This window comes from Elephantulus edwardii, unplaced genomic scaffold, assembly GCF_000299155.1.
Source record: "Elephantulus edwardii isolate Elephantulus edwardi_28Jun2011 unplaced genomic scaffold, EleEdw1.0 scaffold00036, whole genome shotgun sequence".
NCBI classification, from domain to species: domain Eukaryota; kingdom Metazoa; phylum Chordata; class Mammalia; order Macroscelidea; family Macroscelididae; genus Elephantulus; species Elephantulus edwardii.
Window position 1 is genome coordinate 1,289,668 of NW_006399786.1, and position 19,484 is coordinate 1,309,151.

Below are 19,484 nucleotides of genomic sequence, written 5' to 3' on the forward strand. Positions count from 1 at the left end.
AACTGGTCAATCTTATATGACAACATCAAGGATAATGATTAAGCTTTATCTGTCAAAGATGAGTGCATACACAAAATTATATACATATGCACCTAGCACCCTGGGGAAGTTCATTACATGTTTTACTACCAATATAAGGGTATACTCATTTCATGGGAGCTCTTGTAGCATATTAAATAATGAGTTACACTGCCAACCCAAGGTTAAGTGGTTCAAATCCAGATGCTTCTAGAGTATAAGATGGGAAATCTCTTCCTGAGTAAGGTACAGCTTCTGACAACCCATGAAGGACTGAGTCGGTTTTAACTCTATGGCAATGAGTGAATGACCCATTATATAGGTGAGGAAGTTGGGGTCCAAATAGTTTGTCTGGGTATATGTTAAGAGCATAAGTCTGTTAAAACATATTAAAGTATGTGGTTGTGTTCCATCAAGTAAAAAACAACTCGTGGCTGATCCTTCAGCCAGTTTTTTTTTTTCAGAGGCAGTTAGTTGCATGAGAGAAGATTGTCATTAAGAGAATATAAATTTTCTGTTAGGAGAGAAATATGTTTGCTCTGCTAAGTTTATCTAGAAGGATACTTCTGTGAAAGTCATGATGCTAATGTTTGTGGTGGCTAAAAAAGCAAGCTGTGAAGAGTAAGAATGCTACATATTTATCACAAAATGCTTAGAGAATCAATGTGTTAACCAGAAGATGCTCTGTCAGGCACATAAATGATCCAAATCACTGGCAATAAGAGAGATGCAAATCAAAACCACAATATCATCTCACCCCAGTAGCAGTAACAAAATTTAACAGGAGAGCAAGTGATAAATGTTGGAGAATATGTGACTAGACAGGAACTCTTATACATTGTTGGTGGGACTGTAAAATGGTACAACCATTCTGGAAGGCAGTTTGGCATTTCCTCAAAACTGTCCACTGTGGTTAGCACTTTGCTTATAGTGGGTACTGGGTATGATGGGATTAGTTGCTAGATATAATTGTTTAGATATTAATGGTTGATTGATTGTTAAAATTTAAATTGCATTTTAATGTTTTACCTTTTTAATTAATTATATGAAAACTTGTATATGGGTTTCGAACTTTGTGGCCCCAATAAAGTGTGTAGTTGACAATTATGTTTTGTCAATCTTCTCTCTTTGCATCATAAGCCTGTATGATGCATAGTGTACTGCAATACAGTATGGAATCAAATGTAAGTTTTTGTGTGTATTCCTAGGGAGTTGCACTGTTAACCCAGAGCTGATGCTTCTCTGATGATTAGAGTCCACTAGCAGCAATTCTTCAGGAAAGATGGACAATATAGTCCAATGATATTTATGACCTCCAAAAACCTGCTGCAGTGTCAGCTATGAGTTTCTTCCTACTCGACAGCAGACTCGAAATGTAGCCTATCACCTCCTTCCATCTTCTCAGTTCCTGATAGAACAACAAGCTTGTTGTTAGAGACACAAAAAAATAAGAGAATAAAGAGACCGTGACTGAATGGGTCCTAATATGCTCTCTCATAATTAGAGTTGTGGACTTTAAAAGAACATGCAATTTAGACACCTAGTTTGTCAATTTTATTCATTTTCTGTGTCAAAGGAGAAAATAAATGGAAACTGGTAGGGTTCAAATCCAGGAAAAAAAGTCTCTCGGTGTAAGTGTTCACAGAAAGACCAACCAACCAACCAAGAGTCAAGCTGAAAGACTTTAAATTGTTGCTTCAGGGAAACTTACTAAAAAAAATTAAGAGCTCTGTGTTCAGAGACAGGGGTCTGGATTTCTCTTTGGGTCCACAAATGTGGTCAGTGGGGAAGGTGCCGATATAGGACGAGTGAACATGCTCTCGGGCTCCTACCAGCTAAGTAATAGTCAAAGCATTTGACAATGGAAAGAGGGGAAGGGAAGCCCCTCGATGTTATAAGCCCCCAAGCTACCAACATCAGATTTGCATGAAGGGAAGAATATACTTTAACTTACTTAATGAAAGACAGATAATCTTCTTAGTCCCATTCATTTCTTACTTTAGATCAGTATTAGCCATTTCTGAGTGCATATGCCACATTCCATATGGAAACTTCTGGTAAAATGTAATAGTCTGTGCAAGCACTTTATCAATTTTCATGAAGGCAAAGTGTTAAAACATTTTTAGTCCATTGCAGAAGCAAGCAATTAAAACACAATATAGTTGAGATAACACAATGGGTTGCAGTTCACTGTTGCCCAGTGGCTTTTGAACTCTTCACAGAATCTCTGTCTTTCAAAGGCTGCCCTCACACTAGTACAGACCTGGGTGTGCACGAATGTCATGGAGAAACACTGGCAAAGAAATAAGTTATTAATCCAAATGATACTACTCAATCCAAGGTTTTGGCAAGTTTATTGGAAAACAAATACAGCACATCAACCAAAGATATATGCTGTACACGAATCTGGTATTTTAACATAGAAAAGTATATGGGTTTTGCTGCAGAACTATACAAACAGGCTAAAAAAATACCTTCATAATTAACCAACACAAACATAATTTATTGAAAATATAATTTTAAAATGGCTCAATACCTTCTCTTAATTACACATATAAAATAAAGGCAGGAAAGAAATGATAATTTCTGCCAAACTGGTTTTCACAAATTGTAACCAAATAATTTGTTACACTGGCACATTTTTTAAACACTTAATAATGACTATTTGAAAGTGCAGTAACAACAGCAGAGTTGGAAACAACCTAAGTGCCCATCAACAAATGAATCACACTATGTTGCATTGAAAAACAAGGAACTTATGAAATATTATACAAAATAGATGACCCTGGAGGACATTATGCTGAGTAAAATATCTCTGTCATAGAAGGACAAATACTGCATAGTAACACTGTTGTAGGGCGGGACTGACATCGAGGTAGGAGGGAACTAAGATGGGATAAATAATGTATACTGCATTGAAACAGATGAGAGAACTGTTTAGGAGGAATATATGATTAGGTATTGTTGTCATGACAAGAGTCCAGAATGAAAGCTGCATAGTGGAGTGGATTGGGGGGTTGGATTGTATAACAATGAAATAATTTTTTTTTCTTTTCAAAGAGAAAAGCAAACTGGGGGGAGGGGTGGGTAGGGAGGAAAGTGTAACAATGAATGAATGGAAATCCAAAGTCTGTAAACTTTCATTAAAATAATTTTTTTAAAAAAGAAAGTACAGTAAAACATAATTAATGTGGATTTGTAAAAAGAAACACATAAGAAAGATTTTTTTAAGGTAAAGGTCAAAGGAGATTCAGAAATTAGGCATGTAATTTCTTCCCCCTGAAACCTCCCAATTTTCAAGGGGGCACATCCTCTCACTTTCAAGTTTGACCCCCACTGATGAGGTGATTTTTGTCCCTCTGTGTCACATGAACCACCTGCTTTCCTCACTCCTCACTTTCTGACCAGTTTTGTCCTGAAATCTAAATCACAGCACTGACTTTCTTGTACCTTCTTACCATTTCATTCCATAGATGGCTCACTAAAAGTCATCAACAAAAGAATACTTTTACTTAGTAGACGTTTTTGGAACATGACACATCCTAGCTGTACTTCAGGCTGCAATTGCTTCATATCCATTTTAAAGCAGGACAAGAATAGAGACGACTGAATAAGAATTGAGGTCCTTGAGTTGTGGTGTTGGATAAAGAGTGATGAAAGGATTGCGAAAGGAATAAACAAATCTATCTAGGAAGAATTGCAGCCAGAGTGCTCCTTAAAGGCAAGGATGATGAGATTTCATCTCATATGTTTGGGACATATTAGAAGAAGGGGCTAGAACCTGTAATAGAACATCATATACAGAAAAGAAGAAAACCAGAAAAAGAGAAGGTATTTCGTGAAATGAACCAACACAGTGACTACAACAATGGGCTTGAACACCAGTTGTATGTAGGATTGCTATGATTCAGAGCTAACTCAATAGCATCTAACAATAAAAGTAACCACCAACCGGAAAGAAAACATTGACTTTGAAAACAGGCCTCTTGAACACAGCACTTCTACTCAAAACTGGCAACTGGGAGCCGTAAGAAGACAGAAAGACTAAAATTATTACATTTCTGCTTTGTTTTCTGGCTGTATGGAGGAAAAATATCGTATTTTTCCAAACAAAACTTTGTGTTCACTTACAATATCCAATCTATCGTTGTTGTTAGAGGGCATAGAGGTGGTTCCAGTTTCAAATGGATGGCCCTGTGTAAAACAGAATGTAATGATGACCATCAGTCTTGTATCATCCTCACAATCGTTGTGAAGTGAATTGTTTGAGTTCACTTCTGTAGTCTATGGGGAAATCTATCTTGTGGAGGGAGGGTCCTTATAAGATATTAAAAACATATGAATCAGAAGGCTCATCTTTGTTTTATAGCATTTTTAAAGCTATGGACAGGAGCTTCAGTAATCGGCACAGAAGCTCAGCTCTGTGGTTCTCTATCCATCCAGAGGTCTGTCATGAAATTTTAAACAATAGTTCCTATAATTCTTCTCTCACTAAAGGGATCTCTGGTGGCCAAGTGGCAAGAAACTGCATTGCAATCCTGAAGGCACATGGTTTGAATCCACCAGTGTGGCTCCATGGGAGAAAGATGGGCAATCTCTTCCCATGAGATTAAACTCCCTCTGAAAACCTACGGGAAGGTTAGCTATGTGTTGGTTCTGGCTAGATGGTATACAACAAAAACAACCTCTTTAAAAAAAGTTTTCATTTTTTAGTAAGTTTTGCTCTTTAAGTAAAGACTATATTAGACAACAGAAAAAAGGACTTCATAAAATCGAAACATAATTTTTAAAGATTTAAGATCCTCAACACTGAGGATCAGGTTGCTTAATTATAACTTCTTAGTATCACCTAAGAGAACAATCATTTCATTTCAAAAGTTCCTAAAACGAAGTTGTTGCTATGCACAGAGTCAAAACTGACTCCGAACTCAGCCTCCAGCAGGAATCCGGAGGCTATAAATGTCAAGGGAGAAGAATGCTCATCCTTCTCCTTCAGAGCAGCTGATGGATTAGAACTAAGTGTCTTGGGGTTGGTAGCACAAGTCTTTGCCACTAGGCTTACCAGAGCTCCCTTCTGCAAGTGTAGGTATATTTATGGATCTGGCACCAAGCGTTCAAACAGTAGGTAAGCTAGGGTCCCAAAACTGAGGCTCAATGCTCTGTCTATTGAGTTTACTTAAAAAAAAAAAGCCAAAAGCAGGCCATTTATTATCTCTTTAACATGAGAATAATTTAAAAAATTCATTAATATACTCTGAGAACAGCTTTTAAACAATAAAAACTCATTACCACTGAGTCAAAACCACTTCAGCTGACCTTCCATTTGGCATCTCAGGCTGTGAATTTTACTGGAGGAGAAAGATCATCTTTCTCGTGAATGAATTCCCACAGCCAGGAAGGCACAGATTTTGAGTTAGCAGCACACAAAGGCCTACTGACAATGTCACTGGAGTTCTCTTTACATAATAAATCATTATGCAAATATGTGCAAATTACTTGAGAAAGACACTTAGGGACAAAGAGGCATATTCACATAGGACCCTGTCCTTAGAGATTATAGCTTCTAACTGAAGAAAGCACACACTGTATCAGGTACTGGTAACAATGAGATGGAGAGGAAAAAGAATATTTCAGTGCAAGCCCTTAGGTTTAGTCTTTTGGCGAATACAGAACAGAAATAAATGTTGAACTGCAGTCAATTCTAGCAAGCAGGAGGAAATGGGAGGAGGTGTTTTAGGCAGGTCAAATTTGGTGAGGAGGCAGAGTAAAGGCATTTGGAGGATGATCCTGGTATTCAGTGGGCCACACTGATAGGCAAGAAAATGAAGGGGAAGGTATGAGGACACCCTGACTCCAGACTGGGGTAGAGGGGGCCGCTGTGCTGGGACTGAATGCTCCTGGGAAAAATCCAGCTCATAAACAAGGAGTCCCAGGAGATATTATTCTGGTTTTAGTTTGTTTTGCGGGGTTAAAAAAAAATAGGAACAGGGTGAGAGGAAAGCAGTGTTTTATGAAAAATGTTTAATCTGTGGGCCATATACAAGTCAGAGAGTAAGTGGGAGGGAAGAAGGAATCAGTATTTTGTCCTTTCGGAGAAGTAATGCGTCAAAAAAAATGAAGATGAATAAAAAAGAAACAAGTGTTCTCCCAGGGAAGAAAATCTGAAGTGCAGCAATTCTCTGATACCACAGCTTTAAAACATCTCTTTCCTTCAGAAAGCTAAGATTCTTCGAAAACTTTGGAATCCTAAAACACCCCACTGTTCATCGGAATGACAGTTTTAAAGGTTTATGAAATGATATTCCATCTTTGGAAACTGACTGCTGGCTGCAGATGTGCATAGGAAATGCAAGGCATTTTCCCAACATGAATTTCCCCAACATGATTCTGACTTCCCTGAGCTAACAGTTGCACTCCACTCCAGGGGAGGGAAGCCTACTCATTTGCTTCAGCTCAGTCGAGGAACATTCACTGCCTGTATTTTCCCTAGTTTGTTGTCTGAGACAGTCTTTTCCCAGCAATACAAGCTTGAACAGGATTGTCACAACATTCCTTGTGCCTCTGGCAGACCTTCCCAAGCTTTCTCTCTGCTTCATCCTGGCTACCATGGTCACCACGTCCAACTCTGCTAACCAATTGCTTTCAGGTGACTTCAAAGGACTTTGCTGTATACCAGCAGGCAGCACAGCCCAGCCTGGAGCACCCAAGGCATTAGTTACCCAATGAACTCTTAGCTCAAGCTTTTCCATGCTACCCAAGAGGCACACGGAGCTCTCCTGGACTTTTCCCCACAGAGTTTGGGGTAGTGGCTATAGATAGGAAGTTGTGTGTGGATAAAGGCACTTTCGGCTGAGCAGGCATATGGTACCGTACATTTTTCCAGAATCTTGTTTTTGGGGACAGAGACTTCTCTGTAAAGTTCCCTGACCACCTTATGGCCCGGTGTTTTTGCCTGATGAATTTAATTGATTCAGACATTTCCTTATAGTCTTGGATTTTCTCCAACTCAAGCAGGATAACTTTCATTCCATCTTGGATGAGAGCACTATACATAGCTATCTGCTCTTCAGAAGTACTCCCCATCCAGCTGAATTCCAGTGCGTCTTGGACTAAGATGATGATCAGTCTCCTGCTTTTCTTTATGTTTTCATAAACGACCTCAACGATGTCTGAAAACAGGAAACACAACATCATCAGTAAAATTCCATTTTTAACCTTTCTCAGTAGAATCCAAATTCTACAAGTTCTTACCTCTTCAGCCCTTTATAGCTCCTAATAATCGTTATTCTTCACTTACAAGGTAATTTTTTTTATTTTAATGAAAGTTTATGAAGAACTTGGATTTCCATTCATTCATTGTTGCACATTTTTCTCCCTATCTTCCCTCCCCCCAGCTCACCTTTTACTTTGGAAAAAAAAGTTCTTTCATTGTTATATAGTACTCCTGCCCCCTCCCCCCACCCCCGACCACTTTACTATGCAACTCTTATTCTGAACTCTTGCCAATAATACTTAATCATATATTCCTTGTATACAGTTCCCTCCCTCATCTGTCTCAATGCCGTGTACATTATTTATCCCCTATTTTCTTGGTTTTTCAACCCCCATATCAGTCCTGTTCTATAATAGTAGTAGCATTATGTAGTATTTGTCTTTTTGTGACTGAGATATTTCACATATCAAAACAATTATGAGATATCATCTCACCCCAGTAAAGAACAGCAAAATTTAACAGGGCCGCAAACAACAAATGTTGATGAGGTTGTGGAGAAACAGAAACCCTTATTCACTGTTGATGGGAGTGTAAAATGGTGCAATCACTATGGAAGGCAGTATGGCGTTTTCTCAAAAAGCTGGAAATAGAAATACCATTTGACCTAGCAATTTCACTGCTGTACATATACCATATGCCCTAAAGAAACCAGAACTGCCACCCAAGCAGATATATGCACACCCATGTTTACTGTGGCTTTGTTCACAATAGCAAAGAGTTGGAAACAATCCAAGTGCCCATCAACAAGTGAATGGATAGAGAAGCTGTGGTATATTCACACAACGGAATATTATGCACTTACAAGTAAAATTTAAAGAGCTTTCTCTTATAGAGATCAGCTAAAAAGTTTATCCACAGAATTGGAATAGCTCATTTAGGACTTTTTCAGTACAAATGTGAAAACCTTTTAAATGTATTTTTGTTCAACCTCTATTATCTTTTAAGGGAGCCCTGGTGGTGTAGTCTGTACATCGCTCTGGTGATGTTTCACTGTAGTCCAAAGGCCTTACTTCTCTGGTCGTTGCAATCCACCAATGACCAGTGGTTCCACAGGAAAAAGTTAGGCAAACTCTTCCTATGTGATTTACTGCCTTGGAAACCCAACAGAGGGTCAGCTACAATTTTGTTCCAACTGGATGGAAATGAGTTATTTTATTTTACTGGAGTCTTTAAGTACTGTCAATGATTAAGCATTCAATCACTGATGCAATAACTGGTGCTTAAAGTCAACCCAAGAGGCATTTCAGAAGACAGGACTGGTAATCTGATGGCAAACATCTACAGCTTGGAAAGCCTGATTGGAGCAATTCTACTTTGCATACACAGAAATGTTTTCCAAAGGGTAAAGTTTTCAAAATACTTTACCAGGTTCATAGGGACACGATGCTTAGAAGGATTGAGGGTCAGCAAAGGAGAGGAAGACTCTCAATCCACCAGGTGGATTGATGCAGTGACTGATACAATGGGCTCTAGTGTGTCTGAAAGTGTGAGGATGGCACAGGAGGATAGGACAGGGTTCACACTATTGTTCATAGAATCATTCTGAGTCATACTTGACTTGATGGCACCTAACAACAATATGGGCAAAATAGATCAACAACAAATTTTATTCATTTTAAAGTAACTATTTGCTCTAAGAAGTTTTTTAGTTTTATTTCCCAAATTAAATAGAAAATATCGCTCTAATAATGAGTGAGAAAAGAGATTATTTCATATTCTAAAAATATGAAAATCACCACCATATACCACTAACGAGGTTCTTAAAATTAACAGTCTCTGGGGTAATGGGGACAGGCGTATCGAAGACAGTAAGATTGGCAAGGAATAGAGCAAGGTTTAGGGCTGTGGTACATAGGGTTCTAGGAGTCACAGGTGACTTGACAGCACGTAACAACTCAAGCACTCAATGCTGTAGTCTTCTAAAAAGATGAAGCCTAAATTTACCCATTAAATTGGTGTTACAACAATAAACCTTTTCCTTTTTTCAGCTTGACATGCATACCTTCTCCAATGTAGTCATCCCTTCCATAAATAAACAGATTATATCCACATTGTTTTTCCAAAACCTCAGGTAAGACTTTAAACACAAAAATATCTGAGGTAGTAGAGGATCCTTCCTGAAGTGTCTTGGGATATAGTATGTACGCATCATAGATCTTTTCATCTGAAGCTAAACAGAAAATGTAATGTATTTAGAACCAAACAACCGGGCAAAATCAGTACCACATACGTGCAACTGAAACATTTGCATTATGAATGGAATCACAATACCAAAAGTATAATGCCTTGTATTTATCTCTAATAAGACCTCTAGTTCTTTTAGAACAGTTGTTCTTATATGTATGGAACTATCCTTTTCTATACATCTAACCTATCTGTTATTATCTCCTTTGCCAAATACTTGAACCCTAAATTCTCTCTTAATCATTCTTTTAAATAAAACTATTCTCCCTAGAGCCAAAATTCCACAAAATTCTTCTCATTCTTACTCCTTAAGTCAAATGATCTTTTTCTTCCCTTGCTGGAAATTTTCAGGATATTTGTAAAAGTGTTTTCTCTTTTACAGATCAGCTCAAAAATATGTATTTTTATATATACTATAAATACATTATGTGTGTATGTGCATGTGTATGATGTTAGGGGTTTCTTTTGGAAAAGTTTGCAAAGGACTTTATCAGGTTCGCATGGGAAAAATATTCCACGAATGATTATCTGTACAGCTCCAAAACCAGTAATCTTCTACTAAATATGAAAATACCTTCACATATAAGAACAAACATTACTCTTGTATATGCCACATCTTACTTTAATACTTAAGTAAAACCCTCTCTATAATCTTCCTGTGTCTCTTAACAATCTTGTATTTGTAACAAGAAACATTGCATGGATACAAAATCACACCTTTTTTGGGAAGAAAGACATAGCAGAAATCCCGGTACCAAAGTACAATGTCAATCTTGAAGAATTTATAGGTGAAAATGGAGCATGTAATTAGTACTGTCAACATGATGAATACTCCTATAACATGCATCTGGAACTCACGGACTACAGTGGAGAAAAGGAAAAAAAAGAATGACATTAATTAATTAAAATTTTAAACATAGCAAATTAAATATCTCCATCTCAAAGAAACTATATTTGGAATTGGCTTGTGTTTGCAAAGCATTAATCCATTCATTATTCTGAGTGATAGCAATCAATGGCAATCAAATAAATTATGGCAGATTTTGTTTAGTTTTATATACAAACAGTATGGATAATCCATAAAATTAATAATAATGATGTTCTATTAAAATAATAATAAATAATAAAATAACGTTCTATTAAATGTCTATCTACATAGCATAAATGTGAAATATACAGAAAACTTCTAACTACAAGATAAATGACTTTATGTTGTTATTATGTTATGTACCTTTGGGTCGGAATCAACCCATAGCGGACCCTCCAGTGAATTTTCAGAGGCAGTAAATCCCATGGGAGGAGAGGGCCCATCCTTTTCCTGCAGAGCAGCTGATGGATTTGAACCATGGCCTTTGGGTTGGCAGTGCTGATCCTTACCAGTAGGCCACTAGAACTCCCTAATTACTCTCTGTTGTTGTTCTTGTTGTAGCTGATCCTCCAGCAGGTTTTCAGAGGCAATTTATTATGTGTGAGGAGATCACCCAATCTTCTCCCATTGTGCAGAGCAGCTGAGAGATTTGAACTGTGTGCTTTTGGGAGTGCAGCACAGCTTCTTACACTAGGCTCTCAATACTCCCAATAATAAAATAAAACTCTAATTAATTTAAAAGCCTACAAAAGTTCCTATTGGTAGGAGAGGAAGTGGAGAAAATTAGGAGAAAAAGCCTAAGGGAAATCCATTGACATTATCTAGAATGTCTTACATTTACACATTTTCCTGACCTTTTTTATATGTAATCCAGAAGGAAGAGGAAGAGTAAAGGACAAAAAAGGAGAATAAGAGAAAAGGAAGAAAGTGTTTCTTTTCCTATGTCTGAGACCATTTAGGCATGTAGAAAAGAAAATGTAGAAGTTTCGGTTTATTTTGGGACATGTTATTGGGAGGGGCCAGTTCTTGGAAAAAGGCATCATACTTGGAAAGGCAGAAGCGAAAGAAGGGAAGACTCTTAACAAGAGGGATTAACACAGAGACTTTACCAGTGCTCAAGGACATCAGGGATGATGAGGATGGCACAGGCCGAGGAGAGATTCAGAGCTGTTCACAGGAGTGCTACAAATCAGAGTCGACTCATGACACCTAACAAGAGCAATAAATTTGGAGCTTTGATCCATTTAGGATAGATTTTAATATGAAGTAAAAATATATTCTGTTTTTCAGATACACACTCAGTTGACTCAATTAATTGTTAACATTTACAATTCCTATAGCTTCACACAAAATGATATCTGGTAGTATAAATTTTCCATAGTCATTCAACTTCAACCTGGCTCTTCTTTATCTTTTCATAATATTTAGAAGAAACTTTAAAATGCATGGAGAAACATTCAATGACATGAGTGCAAACACACACACACACACACACGACTATTTTGCTTACTACAAAAGGCTTTGCAGGCGAGATTCTTATTACAATTGTTTTGACTCTGTTGCTTCATTTGGAAGTAACTATTTTATGTTATTGATTCTTTCAATTTGTTAGCATTTCTACCCTGACATTTATTTATATATTCACTGATAGATCTCAATAAAGTTATTCTAGTTTATAAGGCCCTAGGGTAAGGAGCTACACTGTCACCCCAAAGGCATGAGGATCAAATCCACTAGCTGCTCCACAGAGGAAAGATGGGGAGATCTTCTCCTGTGCAGTTTACTGCCCCTGAAAACTCAGTAGAGGGTCAGTTCTGACTTGACAGTACATATTAACAACAGTTCGTACTACAGAAATCTCAAAGTTTCTGCTAAATTTATTACTAATAATTTCTTTTTGTAACTTACAAACATTATCTTTTAAATGTAAGTATTATTTATTTGCTGGCATTTAGATAGGTACATATTGATGCCTTTGAGTTGTGGGTTGGAGAAGAGTATTCAATGTGCCGTGGCCTGCAGAAGAACAAACAGGTTCGACCTGGAGAGGGTGAAACCAGACTGCTCCTTGGAGGCAAGGATTTTGAAGTTCCATCTGACATACTTTGTGCATATTGCAAGAAGGGACCAATCCTTAGAGAGAGACATCATGCTTGGAATGGTAGAGGGATAGTGCAAGAGAGGAAGAATATCAATAAAATGGATGGACTCAGTGACTGGGGTAATGAGGGCAAGTGTGTCAGAAACAATGAAACTGGCTCAAGATAAAGCAGGGTTCAGAGCTGTTGTATATAGAGTCACTATGAGTCACAAAGGACTGATGTGGAGGCACACAACAATAACAACAACACTACCACACATATCTATGTGCACATGTGTGTGTGTGTGTGTGTGTGTGTGTGTGTATAATTGATATATGTTATATATAAAAGTTATTTAGCTATAAATTTTATATATATTTTATATATAAGCTTTATATAGATAAGTTTTATATATATATGCTTTATATGTTATATATATTTAAGTTTTATATATATATATATATGGCCTTTGAGTAGAGCACAACTCATAGCAACGCTATGAACAAAAGGCTTGAAGCCCCTCTACAACTATCGACATTTATCAAAGTTCATAAGGTTTCTGGAGGCATTTTATTTAGAAGTGGATGCCACTCCTGCTTCTAAACCTGTCATAGTATGTTCCTGTTTTCATATGCCATTGAGTCATTTGCGATGTACAGAGATGTTCAGCAGCTCTGTACCCTTCCCTGTCCTGAGCCAGTCTCACTAACTCTGACACACCAAACCCCATCAGCCCAGTATATATATTCCTGTGATCTTGCTAAGTCTAATAAGTAATTCTGTCTGTAGATTACGATTTCCTTTCATGAACATCAACATCCTAATTTTAATTCAACTATAAATTATTTTAACATGAATATTCTCAAATACTGTGTTTTATTAAATCAGTATCATGAAAAGCAGTAACTGCTGACTGCTGTTTGGAAAATCCTTATTTAACTTTACCCTACGCATAAATCCATCACTCATGCAGTTATTTGCCTAAAAATATTTATTACTCTCACTGCCACCGAATTGAAAATTACTCCTAGCAGACCCCCACTGGGTCTCAAGGCTGTAAATTACAGAGAAGGAAATTGTTCATCCTTCTCTCACAGAGTTGCTGGGGATTTCAACCAGTAAAGAGGCCCCATCTTTGTGTGAGTAGCACAACTTACTGTGACTACACCATGAGACCTCACATAAAAAATATTATTTATAATGGACCAAATCTAAGTTGTGACTAACACTGGACATATGAAGATGAGTAAGCTAAGCAATTGGAACCATGGTAGAATTTGCAATCCATTAAGAAAACTAAGTATGACCAATACTGCAGTGATAATCCAGGTAGTGAACCAAATTAGGGGTAGAGTAGTAAATCCTTAAACAATGCCACAGAGTTGATTCACTCATGGTGTCTCTCCATCAAATGTCCAAGACTGTCTTACTGAGAAGAGATCATATAATTTTTCTCCTCATGGGTTAAAAATACTGACCTTTCAGTTAACAGACCACCACTTACTTTACTAGGCCACCAGCATGGAACAGAAAAGCTGCCTAGAGTGAGGAATGGTTCAGCTGAGAAGTGAAAGGGTAATAAAAATGAGCCAACTTAACAGAAAGCAATGATGTTGTAGGCTAAATAAACAGCATTATGAACTTCAAAATCACAGTAAAACAAAGTGGCATTTCAAACAAATAGCTTGTTACTTACCTGGATGTACAAATTGGACATAAGCTACACTGTAGCCAAGCCAATTTGTGGCCTTACAGGTAAACGGATATAGGTAAAACTTCCTCTCTACTTGTGAAATATTAAGATATATGATTATTTGCTTTTTTGAGCCTTGAAGTTTCATTCTGTTAAAAAAAAAAAGAAAATAAATAAAGCAAGCTGTATCACAAACTGATGTTAGATGGATCTTAGCTGAAAGCAGGAAATACCAGAAGAATGTCTGTCTGCATTTCATTAATTATGCAAAGGCGTTTGACTGTGTGGATCATAACAAACTGTGGCTGACTCGGAGAAGAATGGGAATCCCAGAACATTTAATCGTGCTAATTCAAAACCTATATATACTTGGACCAAAAGGCAGTTGTCAGAACAGAGCAGGGTAACACTGCATGGTTCAAAACTGGGAAGGGTGTACACCAGGGTTGTGTCCTGTCTCCATACCTTTTCAACCTGCATGCAGAGCAGATTATCCGGGAGGCTGGGCTCTATGAAGAGAATTGTGGTATTAGGATTGGTGGAAGATCTATTAACAATCTGCATTATGCAGATGACACAACCCTGCTTGCTGAAACTGAGGAGGACCTCATGCACTTGCCGCAGACGGTCAAGGACTGCAGCCTTCAGTATGGACTGAGGCTCAATATCAAGAAGACAAAGATTCTCACCACTGGACCAATTGGTAGCCTCAGGATGGATGGTGAAGAGATTGACATTGTTCACAGCTTCAGTTTGCTCGGCTCCACGGTCAACACTCTTGACACCCGCAGCCAGGAAATTACAAAACGTATTGCAATGGGAAAGTCTGCGGTTAGGGACCTCTCTAAAGTACTCAAGAGCAACGGCGTCTCTCTGGAGACTAAGGTGCACCTGATACAGGCCATAGTCTTTGCAATCACTTGTTATGCATCAGAGAGTTGGACAATGACTAGGGAGGACAGAAGGAGAATTGATGCCTTTGAGCTGTGGTGCTAGAGAAGAGTATTGAATGTACCATGGACTGCCAGGAAAACAAACAGATTCATCCTGGAGAGGGTTAAACCAGGCTACTCTTTGGAGGCAAGGATTCTGGGGCTTCGTCTGACATACTTTGGGCATGTTGCAAGGAGGGACAGGTCTTTAGAGAGGGACATGATGCTTGGGAGGGTGGAGGGACATGATGCTTGTAAGGGTGGAGGAACGGTGCAAGAGGGAAAGACCCTCTATGAGATGGATTGATTCAGTAACTAGGGTAATCTGGGTGGATGTGTCAGAGGCAGTGCAATTGGCACAGGATAGAGCAGGGTTTAGGGCTGTTGTACATAGGATCACTATGAGTCGCAGAAGACTCGAGGGCACATAACAACAACAAGTTGTATCAGTGACAAGTGAGAATGTATAGTAGGTTTTTCTCTTTGCTGAGACTTGTGGCAGAGGTAACCATGGTTCCAAGTGTAGGGATAAAACCCAGACAACTGGCAACACCCACCTGAGACTCTGTGACCTTGATGCCATTGCCAAGAAAATGCTCAGTAGCAAAGAAATCACACCAAGATCATAAACTTTCATGAAAATTTGTATATGTATGTGTATTTGTTACCAGCTACTATGTAATATATAGGGCACTCTGGTGGCCTTGTGGCAAGAAGTTGCACTGCAATCCTAAAGGACAGAGTTCTAAGCCGCTGTTCCACAGGAGAAGGATGAGCAATCTCCTTCCATGCGATTAACTGCCTCTGAAAACCCACCAGAGGGTCAGCTATGGGTCAGTTCCAACTCAACAGTACTGAACAACACAACAATATCACACACACACACACACACAACTTGTTTTTGTTAGGTGCCATTAAGTCAAGTAAGACTCACAGCAATCCTATGAATAACAAATCTGAACCCTATCTTGTGCCTCCCTCATCATCTCTGACATACTTAAGCCCATTGATCAATCTATAGATACATAGGTAGGTAGATAGACAGATAGATAGGAAGAAGGCGCACTCTGTTGGCATAGTCTGTAGTGACCTTCACTGTAACCCTACAGCCTGGTCACTTTCAGAGTTTCCACTAGTTACAATTTACCAGTGGCTCCGAAGGAGAAAGATGCGCAGTCGCCTTTTGCTGGACTATATAGCCTCAAAAAACCTATGAAATGCATTCACTGTGAGGTGGAACTGACTTGAGTGAGGGTTTTTTTGTTTGTCTTTGAGATAAAGATGCATTCTCAACTTCAAAATACACAGAAAAGAAAGAAAGAAGAAGAGTGATTTTAGGCAGATTACAAAAAGCTTCGTAGGTGAGGATAAGGGGTCTGTAGTTTATCCTGTCAGGATTTTATACTGTTCATCATTGAAGATTTTTGAGCAATGGAGTGCCTAATTCCTGACCTAATTAGAAAAGAATTAAGATGAAGAATTTTGGATCATTGCTTCACTAGACTGTTGCAAAATATGTAAATGAACTGAAGAGAAAATCTTCCATGTGTGCTGGAATATGCTCCCCAGAGACAGGGAGATTTGCCTTACATGTTTACATCTCATTTGGAAGTCCTGCTCCTCTTAGAAATGTTGGGGATCATCAACTGACAGTCCTTACTACCAGATTAAACCACCAAGAGATACAGTATGACAAAGAACTTAATATCAACATGTCTCTATTGCATGGCTGGCTGTAAGCATACTCACATTTGATAATCTTCCACCAACACCTGGTCCTCTTCAGGAATGGTGGACCCATTCCACTGCCAGAAGAAGCTACCCATGCCAGTGCTATCCGTGACATTGCAGATCAACTGTATCTGGGATCCTGCAAATCAATGTTTTTGTTTTATGAAGAAAAAAAAATGTGGTAAATCGTGCATGACAAAATATTTACTATTTTAACCATTCTAAGTGTGCAAGTCAATGGTATTAATTATAATCACTGTGTTTTGCCAAATATCAGCACTATTTTAAAAACGTTTTATTTACCTCAAATACAAGTTCAGTCCCTTTAAGCGGTAACTATTACTGCTGTGCTTCAAATCCCTGTTGCAGCCACTGTGTCAAGCCCTCGCCTGACAGTTTTCCTCTTTCTCACTGACCCACTACTTGACTAAGTCTGAGGCACTTTTTGAGACAGCAGACCCTCCTGATAACATAGCCAATGTATGTGAGACAAAATTTCACCATCTTCACTTCTAAGAAGCCTCGGGGATGCAGTTCTTCTATGGTAGAGCTAGTCTTTTGGAAGTCCAAGGTATGTTCAATATTCTTCAACTACACAATTTAAAGGCATCAGTTCTTTTCAGCCTTCCTTACTCAGTATCCAACTTTTATATCCACATGTAGCAACTGAAAATGTCACAGCTTGGATCAGGTGCCACTTGGTCCCAAAAGCCAGATCACTGTTCTGTAGCACTCCAAAGAGGTCCTTGTCAGCAGATGTTCTCATTGCAGTATGTTTGATTTCTTGACTGCTGCTCCCATAGGAGCTCAGATGGTGTTGTCTGTAGGGAGTTCCACAACTAACCTAAGAGGCGACACCTCTCTATGAGTTCAAATCTACCAGCGAGCTGCATATTTGAAGAAAGATAATCAATCTCTTCCTTTGTGATGTATAGCCTGTGAAAACCTGCTGGAGGATCAGTTATTCATTAATCCTGACTTGATGGCAATGAGTTAGTGAGAGCTTACATGAAAGTTGTGAATTCAAATAAAATCAAATTCTTGCCAACATCAAACTTTCTCCATTTATCACAACTTTATGTATTTGTTCAGTTGTCATGATTTGTGTTTTATATTGCTAGGTAATTCACACTGCAGGCTACAGTCTTCAATTTTCATCAGTAAGTGCTTCAAATCTTCTTGCTTACAGGAAGCAGGGTTGGGCTGTTAATGAGTCATCCTCTAACCCTGCTGCTACATTCAGCTTCATCTAGTTCCCCTTCTTGGATTATTCATTCAGCAACCAGACTGAACAAGTACAACCCTGACATAAACTTATCTTGATTTAAACTATCTCCTATGACCTGTTAATTCAAGAAGAATGTCTGCTTCTTCCTCTACGTATAGGTTCCACATCAAATGTTCTGGATAATAAAATGTTAATGATTTTGATCTTTAATTACACAGTTTTGTATAAATATTAATTTATACCTCTTTAAAGTACAAGGTGTCAGTTTAAAGATCGATCCATGGTTTTAAATTGTCTCACATGCTTGTGAAAGTTGAACTGAATAAGGTATATTGAAAAGAATTTATGCAAACCTACAACTAAGCGAGAATAAAATAGATGAACATGACCTTCTAAGAATCCAATCCCTATGCACATCAAAAACTTCTCCAATGGGGTAAGAAGCAAACTCACAGACTTGGAAAAAATATTTGGTGATAATATATCTGATAAGGGACTTATATCTAAAATTTACAGAATACTCCAGCACTTCAACAAGAAAAAGGTAAATAGCCCAGTAACAAAATGGGCAAAGGATATGAGCAGGAACTTCACCAAAGAAGACATTCAGATGGCAAACAAACACATAAAAAATGTTCAAAATCCCTAACTGTCAGAGAGATTCTAATCAAAACAGCTACAAGATATCCTCTCACTCCAGAAACATCAGCAAACAACAAACTCTGATGAGGTTGTGGAGAGATTGGAACTCTTATTAACTGCTAATGAGAATGTAAAATGGTACAGCTGCTATGGAAAGCTTTCTCAAAAAGTTGGAAATAGAAATACCATTTGACCCAGCAATTCCACTACTGAGAATACATCCTAAAAAAACCAGATCTACCACTCAAACAGATGTATGCACACCCATAATTGTGCTGTGTTATTCACAAAAGCAAAGACAGGAAAGCAAACCAAGTGTCCATCGGAAAACGAACGGATAGAAAAACAATGTTACATAGTACACAGTAGAATATTACACAGCACTGAAAATCAATGAACTCATAAAACATTACACAACATTGGAGTCTGGAGGACATTATGCTGAGTGAACTATTTCAGTCACAAAAGGACAAATACTGCATAGCACAGCTGTTATAAAATAGGATAGATATAAGAGGACAGGAAGAGAATGAGAAAAGAGGGGATGGTAGATAATGAACACTGCAACAGAACAGATGAGGAGAACTGTCTGAAAGAAATATATAATTAGGCATTATATATATGATAACAATCTGGAACAAGGAGTACATTGTGGATGGGCTGGTGGAGGGCAGAAAATATACAACAACGAATTTTAAAAAGAATAATACTAAAATATATCTGTTGTTGTTATGTGCCGTCGAGTCCTTTCCGACTCATAGCGACCCTATGCACAACTGCTCTAAACCCTGCTCTATCCTGCGCCAACCGCACCGCCTCTGACACACCCATCCC

At 38.2% G+C, this 19,484-nt stretch overlaps 1 protein-coding gene across 1 annotated transcript in view; it reads right to left on the reverse strand.

Annotated features, from left to right (window-relative positions):
• Nucleotides 1–6,768: 6,768 nt before the first annotated feature.
• The window catches only part of IL1R1 (interleukin 1 receptor, type I), a 31,981-nt gene continuing 19,265 nt past the window's right edge, over nt 6,769–19,484 (reverse strand). The window contains exons 6-10 of the mRNA XM_006884549.1: nt 16,799–16,919; nt 14,121–14,266; nt 10,193–10,336; nt 9,294–9,461; nt 6,769–7,187 (exon numbers count right to left, since the gene is read on the reverse strand). Coding sequence (XP_006884611.1) covers nt 6,769–7,187; nt 9,294–9,461; nt 10,193–10,336; nt 14,121–14,266; nt 16,799–16,919 — 998 coding nt within the window. The remainder of the gene's footprint in view (nt 7,188–9,293; nt 9,462–10,192; nt 10,337–14,120; nt 14,267–16,798; nt 16,920–19,484) is intronic.